The 10,779-nt window shown below is 42.5% G+C and overlaps 1 protein-coding gene across 4 annotated transcripts in view; it reads left to right on the top strand.

The window, feature by feature from the left end:
• The first annotated feature begins 452 nt into the window (after window positions 1–452).
• Window positions 453–10,779, top strand: part of LOC127425482 (chondroitin sulfate proteoglycan 5-like) — a 30,867-nt gene continuing 20,540 nt past the window's right edge. Inside the window, exon 1 of one of the 4 annotated variants that reach the window (XM_051671538.1) lies at window positions 453–1,006. In XM_051671538.1, the coding sequence (XP_051527498.1) occupies window positions 895–1,006 (112 nt within the window). In that variant the 5' untranslated portion in view covers window positions 453–894. The remainder of the gene's footprint in view (window positions 1,007–10,779) is intronic. The other 3 variants (XM_051671537.1, XM_051671539.1, XM_051671540.1) reach the window with 3 other exon arrangements.

The following is a 10,779-nucleotide window of genomic DNA, read 5'->3' as shown; positions in this document are numbered from 1 at the left end:
ATTTGAGGTTTCCGAGAAATTAACTAACTTAACTGCGATGTGTTGCCTCTCATCTCATGGAAAACACCGAATGCTCTGATTTAATAATCTAAAAGTTAGTTACGTTAAGGAGTGTCTCTCCCACACACAAACAATAGCGCTTAAGTGTGGATGCTGCTCTGTTTAGAGCCGATAATTGGCGTCTGTTTGTGACCTAATTTCAGGCGCTTTGTTTGGGTGAACCGCCTGCTCTGCTCCCCACTTTTGTTTCGGGCTTTGGAAACAGACGCATGGGCGCAGCATCAACATGTGATACAAAACTATCATGAAAATACGAAACTGGGTATTTTATTTGCATTCTATCATAATATTAGAGGCCACCTTCAAGTACACTATGAAAAGGTTGAAAACTTCTTGTAAGCAAAGTTGAGCAACTTTTTCAACGATTCAGTCGCAGATAACAAATGCTGTCAATAATCAGGCGCATGCGCAGATAACTTCACATCAACCGTGAATTCGACTGGCACATAAAACTTGCTGCGGGCTCTACGCGCAGATAAGTGTGTGTGCACGTTTACCGAACTTTAGTGGGCTTCTAATATCGGCTGTCCATACGCTCTTGCACCCAAGCCAGATGGACACATTTATCTGTCTTGCATATTTCTGGAGTTGGATAAGAGATGACGGGTCCATAGCGGACGCATAAGGTGGCCTAAATCACAATCAAAGAGGAATAACAACTGGGGCGACAACTGAAGACAACCTCCGAAGTTGGCATGAAGCCGCGCTCATTGTAACTCAATCAATCGAAAGGTTTATGTCCAGTATTTTTGCTTAAATACTCTACAATATTTCTGCATGAATATATTTTAAAAAGACGATCTCATCTGGCTTGGTTAATATTATTTTGAAATTATGATTCGTGTCACGATGAACTCCAGACGCACGCCGTTTTGTCTGGCTGGTTGGGAGTCAATGGTGCTGTCCAGCGTCCTTCTTTTTCACGTCATTCCTTTGTATGCTAATGGTAAGTAGATGATTGAGTTATCATTAAACTTTCTTTCTTGTCGCAAATTGCCATTTAACAGTGGTAACAGCTGTGACTTGTTGGAATTGGGGATAGAATGCGATTGCGCGCTTTACAGCCTTTAAAATAGCATTATGATATTACCAGACGTTAAAGTGTGTCAAACAAATTTGGTTGTTTCGAAAACTACTGCTTTAAATGTATCATACACACACACACACACACACACACACACACACACACACACACACACACACTGACTGTCTGTATGCCATTTAGAAAGTGACACACGTATATCCATGTAATCAAACACAACATTTGTTTCTTTCAAGAAACTCTTGATAAATCATGGCTCTTTGGCTTTTGCCAAGCAAAGCGAAGAGGTCAATTGGATTTGCTGCTCGGGTACCCGATCCATCTCTTGACCGAACCTCTGACCACTTGGCCGACTATGTTTTTGTCCCAGGCATCTTTCAAACAACAACACGAGGAGTAGGTTTACCTGTCACATTCTGATGATGAACTAACTTCTTCTAAACTTTTGTCTGGTCTTCAGCATACCCTTATAACAACATTTGTATAATAACCTTTTAGTTCGTATACATTTAAGATGATTATGATCAACCCGTTTAACAGAAATCAAATGCTCTTGTGTTTACTTTGCTTTCATAGCTTCCGCAGGTTCTCCTGTTTAGTTGATACTTTCATAGAGTTCGATTTAGCCATGCATATCTCCTGTCCCACTATGATTAAAATTCTTGCATGTTAGCAGTGAACAGTGAGTGGGGTGTTGGGGTGGGAACATGCGAGTCCTATAATTGCCTAGACATGTTGCCTGGAATTATTGATTAACACACTTCCTAGTAAATGATGATTGACATTATTGATCAGCTGCACACTGCATACCCTGAGAGCACAAGTACATCACCTAGACGTCTGTTTGATGTGTGTTTACATCTGGAAGATGTATTTTTTAGGTTGTTTGCTCATCTGCAATACATCTAAAAGACGTTTTCTCTCGGATGTCAATAAGACATTCAGTAGATGTCTTTGAGACGTTTATGATTTAGAATGTTTGTAAATCGGATCTTTTTAAGATGTTTTACAGATGTTATTTAGAATGTGATGCTTTCCAGATGAAAAGATCTAAAACAGACATCTTAGAGATGAATGTGTGCTATCTGGGTAGGGTTGGATTTAAAGTTAAATGTAAAGACCTTATTTACTGACTTTATACAGTATATGCTCCTGGTCTTATGGTTAACGTATACAGTACACGTTCCTGGACTTATTGTTAACCATTCATTTGCACACAAACACAAACATTTGCCTTGGTAATCTTTCATCAAAATGTAATTACTTGCTCCTCCTCTAAAACAACTTAATTTTTCAGCTGATGTTGCCAAGCCCTTTTACTTTTCAGCCTTTCCCCCCAACCACCTGTAGTATAGAGACAACTTTTCATGAAGCAATCAATTCCAAATGGATTCTAAGCATGCCTAATTCAACCTAATTTGTCATACAAAATTCAACATTATCTGCAGTATCGCACTTCCAAATTCTCAGAGTAGATGGAGTAGTGTAGAAGCTAGCACAGAAGAAAGAGACAGGCAGTTGTTGTTGTAATTATTAAATAGTAAGTGCAATTATTTTAAATTGGTAAATTGCTCACGGAATAGATGGTTTTCAGCTGGTTCATGAATTTTCAGATGGTTTCAGCAGATCGTGTGGAGGTTGGAACCTCATTCCACCACAGAGGAACAGAGAAAGTGAATTATCATGAAATGGACTTTGTGCCTGTTTGCAATGGGACCACCAGCACTGTTTGTTCAATGACCACGAGAGAAGAATGGGGACAAAGAGCTGGAGGAGTGAATTATAGTAAGAGCATGCTGTTCCACAGGCTGTTCTGAAGGCCAGAGTCAAAGCCTAGAATTTTATGTGTCTGCAACTACAGTGGAGTGAAATCAAGAGGGTGGTGACATGAGCCCTCTTTGGCTGATTAAAGATCAGAAGTGCTGCTGCATTCTGGACCATCTGGACCAACAGTGTGTTACAGTAGTTCAGTCTTGAATTGGCCAGATCTTGGACCAGCAGCTGCACAGCACATTCAGACAAGAAAGGTCTGATTTTCCTGATGTTGTAAAGTGCAAACCTGCAAGACCGGGCGGTTGATGATGTGTGGGTGGTGAAGTAAGCTGGTCATCAATTACCACTCCCAGGTTCTGGACTGTCTTGGCTGGCTTTAGTGTAGTTGAACAAAGATGAATAGAGAGGTTGTGGTCAACAGACGGGTTGGCTGGAATCATGAGGATTTCTGTTTTGGCAAGGTTGAGCTGAAGGTGACGTTCCTTCATCCAGGCTGAGATCTCAGAGAGGCAAGCAGAGATACGAGCTGAGACGGTAGGGTCGTCAGGCTGGAATGAGAGGTAAAGCTGGGTATCATCTGTGAAGCAATTGTAGGAAAAGGCATGTGCCTTAAGGATCGGTCAGAGTAATGTAGTGTAGATCAAGAAGAGGAGGGGTCCAAGCACTGATCCCTGAGGAACATCAGTGTTTAGCTGGTGTGACTTGGACAACTGTCCTCTTCAGGAGATCTTGAAGGATCTGCCTTTGAGGTATGACTCAAACCATCCAAGCACAGTTCCTGTGATACCCAGGTTGGAGAGAATGGACAAGAGGATCTGGTGGTTTACTGTGTAAAAATCAGCAGGCAGGTAAAGGAGGATACGGACAGATGATGTGGAGTTAGCTCTCACCAGTTGCAGGGTTTAAGTTACTGACAAGAGGGCAGTCTCTGCTGAGTGTCCTTTTTTGAAGCCAGACTGATATCTGTCGAGTAGGTTGTTCTATGAAAGAAAAGCAGACAACTGGTTGAATACAACCCTCTCAAGAGTTTTAGACAGGAAGAGTAGGAGAGAGACCAGTCTGTAGTTGTTGACTACTGTGGGGTTATGTGTTGGTTTTTTGAGCAGTAGGGTTACTCAAGCCTGCTTGTATGTGTTGGGAAAGTATCCAGTTGTAAGAGATGTGTTGATGATGTGTGCGAGTGCGGGCAGAACTGATGGAGAGGCAGCTTGCAGAAGATGTGAGGGGATAGGGTCAAGGGACAGGTGGTAGGATGTATAAAAAGAAGCACTTTGGAGACCTCAGTCTCAGAGAGAGGACAGAGGATAGGATGTGGGAAGAGAGCCATTGTAGGTGTGTGGTATAGAGAACTGGCTGCTGATGCCCACTAATTTGTCAGTAAAAAACATGACAAAGTCGTCAGCAGTCAGAGAAGTAGTGGGAGGAGGCGTGGCCTGGCGAGATAGGGTGTGGGGTGTGGCCTGGCCAGACAGGGCGTGGAGCATGAGACCAGGGCGGAGTCAGTGGAAGGTGGAGCCATGAGAGACTCGAGGGGCGGAGCCATGGAAGGTGGAGCCGTAAGAGGCTCGAGGGGCAAAACTGGAGAACTGGGAACCCGGATAGTAGCTGAAGGCTCGAAGGGCCAGGGTGGAGCCGGAGGCCAAGGCAGGGCCACTTGACGTGGCAGATGTGGTAACATGGCATGACTAGGTAGGAATGGCAACATGGCATAACGTGGCAGCTGAGGCTTGCAACGCTGGTTCTGGGATGGACGCGGCATGCAACGCTGGCTCGTTGGCCATGGCAGGCGTGGGTGCTGGCTCGTTGGCCATGGCAGGCGTGGGCGTTGGCCGTGGCAGTCATGGGTGCTGGCTCATTGGCCGTGGCAGGCGTGGGCGCTGGCTCGTTGGTCGTGGCAGGCGTGGGCGCTGGCTCGTTGGCCGTGGCAGGCGTGGGTGCTGGCTCGTTGGCCGTGCAGGCATGGGCGCTGGCTTGTGGAACGTGGCAGGCGTGGGCCTGGACCGTGGAGCAGGGGCAGGCCTGGACCGTGGAGCAGAGGCAGGCCTGTGACATGGCATGGAGCAGACTCAGATGTAGCTGTGACATGGCATGGAGCAGACTCAGGCGTGACTGTGACATGGCACGGAGCAGACTCAGGCGTGGCTGTGACATGTCATGGAGTAGACTCAGGATCCGGGGCAGAAGATGGCGCAAGCTCGACAACCATGACTTGGGACCCTGGCTCGGCGACCATGACGTGGGACCCTGGCTCGGTGGCCATGATGGGGAACCCTGGCTCGGCGACCATGACATGGGACCCTGGCTCGGTGGCCATGATGGGGAACCCTGGCTCGGTGGCCATGATGGGGAACCCTGGCTCGGCGACCATGACTTGGGACCCTGGCTCGGCGACCAGTCATGGCTCGGTGGCCATGACGGGGAACCCTGGCTCGGTGGCCATGACGTGGGACCCTGGCTCGGCGGCCATGACGTGGGACCCTGGCTCGGCGGCCATGGCGTGGGACCCTGACTCAGCGACCGTGACTTGGGACCCTGGCTCGGTGACCATGGCGTGGGACTCTGGCTCGTTGATCATGACGTGGGACTCTGGCTCATCGATCACTGTATGAGTGCATAGTTCCTCATCAGCCTCTCCTAGAGTGAAAGTTGCGCCAGACTGAAGGTACTCCAACCGCCAGGCATCAGAGAGAACACCGGCTCATTCAAGCCTGCCCGGAAGAAGTGTTTGAGGGCGCCAAACACTTAAACCCAACCTGGTTGGCCAAAGCGCAGAAGTCTTCTACGTATTACTCCAGGGGACGATTCCCCTGACGTAGGCGCATGAGCTGAACTGCTGGGTCCATAGTGTGAGTCTGGTATTCTGTAAAGTGTGCTGGCAATGACAGGCAGACGAAGATGATGATGATGTAAAGAACCCAAGTGCAGTTTATTCATAAACGTGAACAAGAACAAAACAAACATGAACTTGACTTGACTTGACTTAACATCAGGAAATCACATGACATGAAACACATGACTATAGAATGGGAACTAGACTTCCAAAATAAAAGACATGAACACAAAACATGAACAAAAACACATTAAACGTTACATCGTTGACATCCAGTGAAGAGAAGTGATCAGTGGAGGGTAGGGATGCAGAAACCATAAAAGAAAAGCGAGTGGGGGAGAGAAAGCGGAGGTTACGGCGGAAGGAGACCATCGGTGAATTGATAGGAAATTAAGCCAAAATTCTCCCACGCATCCACGCACAACACACCACGCGCCTCACCGAGAGCGAGAACTACATTATAGTGACCATGAGGAGGTTACCCCATGTGACTCTACCCTCCCTAGCAACTGGGCCAATTTGGTTGTTTAGGAGACCTGGCTGGAGTTGGCCTGATCCCATTTCTTATAGAAAATTACAAAATGCATAGTTAACTGAGTCAATTGTACCAATTGGATTTCTGAGTGAGAGTGAGATTTGTGTAAGGAATTGAAAAAGACCAGTGACAAATTATTTTGGTAGTTTGTTTTTTTGTTAAAATTTTCTTAGTGTGCCTTGGAAAGAGTTTAGTCAATAAAACAAAACAAAAACTTACAAAAAACAAAAGAGTCTTTAGCCTAATGAATAACTAAGTTTATTTGGTTGCTAGTGTTCAGTAGGTGGCTATTGTACCTTCTTCTGTTTGTTTTTTCTGTTTTTAATATGGTAAACTAGGAACAATCATTAATTTAGTTGAAACACATTGCTAGTGCCTAGCTGAGATTGCATTAGTGGACATGCTGTGACAAAATACTGTTACTCTTCTTTGTTGTTTTTGCCAAGACCTGGCTGCATTCCTGTAGTAATAGAGTACACTCACATCCTCAACCTTAGGAGAGAGAAAGAGAGATAAAGATATGCAGGATGCATTTACATACTGCATATCTTTACATATTACATAAAAATAAAAAATAAATAAATCACATAAATTCAGTCCTTTAGGCATTTTTTAAGGCATTTTTTGAGACTAGTCTGTCGTAATGTTTATTTTAAAATATTTAAATTGAACTTCAAATCATTCCTTTTGGCACTAGCTAAAGTTGCTATGATCCTTTCCATGCACAGCACAAGAAAGCCATCTGCCACCGAGGTCTCCTAACAGCAGAGACTGTCAGTGAGCATTAGTGTCAACGCGCTAGTGTTAGCACCCAGCTAGCCAGCCCGTATGGAGCTCCCTGTGAGGGCTAGCGGTATTTATCCTGCCGGACGCTGACACTAGAGCTGCCTACACTGCTGGAAACTTGTTATGGAACTACACAACCTGTTGGACTCTTGCTGGTCTGCAACGTCAGTGCGGTCAAACAAAGCACACCTTCAGAATACTTGCAGCAGAATCTATACAATTTGACACCCGTTAAACTCAATGACAGAACAGTTGTAGCCACACTGTGTTGTGCATAAGGAGACCAGTCTCTTCCAAACACTTTATACCTTGCGCATAAATTGAGTGCATTTACATGCACAAGCATATTCTTATATTAATCGGTATTTGGTCATTCTGATTATTGATGCGCCATGTAAGCATGTTAACCCAATTGCTACATCCTAATTAAGCCAAAATTCAGGTTCCTAAAAATATGAATAAGACAGCTAGCATATTATGTCTGCATTAATATGACTTTTGTACCATTTTAAATCCTTATTTGGAATATCCACTGTAACAGAATATTCATTCATATGTGTGCATATCCAAACAAAAGCAGTGGTGAAAAGTCCAGTAATTGAAGAAACACATTTTTTGGAACGAGGAGGAGTCAAGCCTCAAAAGATAAACATTTAACAATTAATACAAGAAATGAACTTTAATGAGGCATCATAATCATGGCTATGACATGCTTAGAATTCATTGTTTTTTTACATTTTGAAACTATTTTAACAGCTCAGGCCCCAGTCCCACTCCTGGATAAAATGGATATCTGATATACATATATATATATATATATATATATATATATATATATATATATATATATATATATATATACCTTACCTTATAAAATATACATCCCTCTGACTAAAATAGATTTACTTCACTTGTATATTGGGGACGTTAGTCATTTTTAAAAAGGCTCTGTACTTCTCTGGACATCTAATGACCTATGTATGAGATTTAAGACTTTCTTCATATCTCTTTTAAAGATGTTGCATTTATATGTCAGAATCTCAAATCTATGAATTTCATAAGTAAATAAATACCAGTAAATCCCCTTAAGTCTTGAAGTCACACTGTTTTTATGGATAAGAAAACAAACATTTGGCTTTCACAAGGGTAGATTGAACTGGAATATACCTTTGTTGTAATGCAGTAAGACAACCTAAAACAGTCTGCTTTTTGTACTTGTCTAATATGCTCTATTAATTTCATTACCAGCTCATGTGTGTACACAAACCAAAATTCAATCCATGTGATACATCTTCTTTTCACATGTATTGCATTGTTTCCAAAAAATAAACAAGATATTAATTTTAAAATAATTGGCACAATTATTGTGTCATACTTTATAAAAGAGATCATTGTTTTGGTGGAAACAATAGCGCATGTTTCACAGAGTTGGCACTGTTAAATCAGAAGGTCTGGCATCTCTATATGTCTGCTTGGCTTTGCACTGCCCCTGCTGTGTACCTGATGCCAAGCACAACCATGCCAGCTCCCCCCGCGAAGCAGCATCAGTGTACTATTTATAACAATCCAAAGAGTTTGGACTTCATTAAGCAGAGTAGTATCATCAGTAGTTTAGTAGTGTCATCAGATTTAAAAGTAAGATTATGTGGGTTAAATGTTGGGTTGTCTGTTATTTTTACATACGGATAGAATTGGCTGCAAAGTAGAATAAACTGGCAGACCCACATAGAACCTGCGATTGCAGAAACCTACAGAATTGGGACACCTGCCATTCATAAAGTTAAACACATCCTCTGCCCCTTGCAAATTCCATATATTTTCCCTCAAAATCAGTGCAGAAAATGCAAGTCTGCAGATGCTGTTTCAAATTTCCAATTGGTAAATTGAATTCATTTAAATTGTGTGAAAAGCCTTAGTATAAATATATAAAAGAATATTATGATATTTGGCTTCAAGTTGATGTTTAGTTTTCGATAAAGTGAGAAACACAGTTGGTCTTTCTTTAGCATTGTGGAAGGTTCTACTGCAGTTAAGGGTTGAAATGAGGCTGTGACCTCAGCTCTTAGACAACATCAAGGGCTCAGGGTTTGGCTAGTTAGCAAGGACGAGTTACCAGTTAGGGGACTGCTGGTAGATGCCGTAACTACACACTATTCTGTGGGCAAAAAGCACCTTTTCCATTGACGGCCATTCAGAAGTAGCTGAGTATTATGTATAAATTTAAGGGGAATGCTAACTGATTTCTCTTAGGTATTACAGACCTCCTTGGACAACACATACTGAAAAGTCATCACCTTAGATACTCCTCCAGATTACAGGTCTGCTTAGGTCATCAGATTGTGGAAGAGATGACAGAGAAGAAAGAATGAGAGAGACATTGACATTTGATATTTTACCATGTTTTGTAAGAGAGTTTTTCCCTCAAGAGTGTTACATAAGGAAGTATGTCAGCTAGAGACTAAGAGGATGATTGCATGCTCTGCTTTTAAATGAATAGGGAAAGGAAATGTTGAGATGGAGTGCATTCAACACTACAGGGTCGCATTTCTATATGAGATTTTTATATATACAGCATTTACTGTATATGTTTTATTAGTAGAGCTTGCAAAGGCAAGCATCACTGTTAATGTGCCTTATACTTTGCATGCACCCAAAACACCCTAGCAACTACATAGCAATGCCCTGGCAACCATCCACAACACCCTCATATCATGGATGTGACTTGGATGAGCAAACACTGCTCATCTTAAGAAAAATGTAGTTTTATTATTTTTGATTTATTTATTTTGCATGATATTGGTTCTGAGGTATGAGCGTGGTGAGAGAACAAAGACAACAACATACTTAAACACATTCAAATTTAAATGTCTCACTGGAGAGCTCATGAGAAAATAGTTGGAAAGCAGCTCTCGCCCTGATTGCTTTCTTATTCTTGCTTTTCTTACACCCTTTTTTCTCACTATCCTTCTCTCTCTCTCTTGCTGTCTTGACATGCTTACTAAACAGGGAACAGAAATCCCTCTCAAAGGCTTTGGTGCTGCTCTTTAAATAGGCGGAAAGAAAAACACACACACTTTCACATTTTCCTCATCTTTGCTCTATTTGAGGACAGCGTAAATGTGTTTTTTGTGTGCTATTTTTCTTTCAGTATCTCTCTTTTCCCCTCACCAATCTTTTCTGTCATTTGACCCCTTTCTAAAGAGTTATGCAAATTAAAACTACTGTTTTCCTCTTGTACCCTCTCTCTCCTGCTCTCCTGCTTTGAGAGGAAGCAGTGTTTTGTTCAGTTTTATCGTTGTCAGTCCATTGGCTCATTATGGATAATTTTATTGCATTTCTGTTGAACTATGTTGGTGAGAACCTAAGATGAAAACTTTGAATATCATGTGCGGGTACGTGAGAAATGGTTCATGCATACGCAACGATCTCCGTTACCTTCTCAGGGGGGATTTTGTGAATAAATGAATTGGAGAAAGAGAGGAAATGATTTGAGTGGGGAGAACAGAGGGGTCTCTGTTCTACATGGCTTTTGAGATGTTCCAAAATGGCAGCCCCTTTACATTGCTTCTTGGCAAGTGTGTTTGTTAGTGTCTGTTAGGGGTAGATGTGTGACTCACATTTGATTTACAAAGAAGAAGAATTAAACCAAGAATGCCCATAGTAACTGGATTTCACACTTGTCAATCAAATATTGAGAGTTAAAGAAGATAGCCAAAAAAAAACAGTGAGAAAAAATCTGATGAAATTAGAATA

Source organism: Myxocyprinus asiaticus, chromosome 34 (assembly GCF_019703515.2).
Source record: "Myxocyprinus asiaticus isolate MX2 ecotype Aquarium Trade chromosome 34, UBuf_Myxa_2, whole genome shotgun sequence".
Lineage (NCBI taxonomy): Eukaryota > Metazoa > Chordata > Actinopteri > Cypriniformes > Catostomidae > Myxocyprinus > Myxocyprinus asiaticus.
This window is presented reverse-complemented; position numbering and strand designations above follow the sequence as displayed.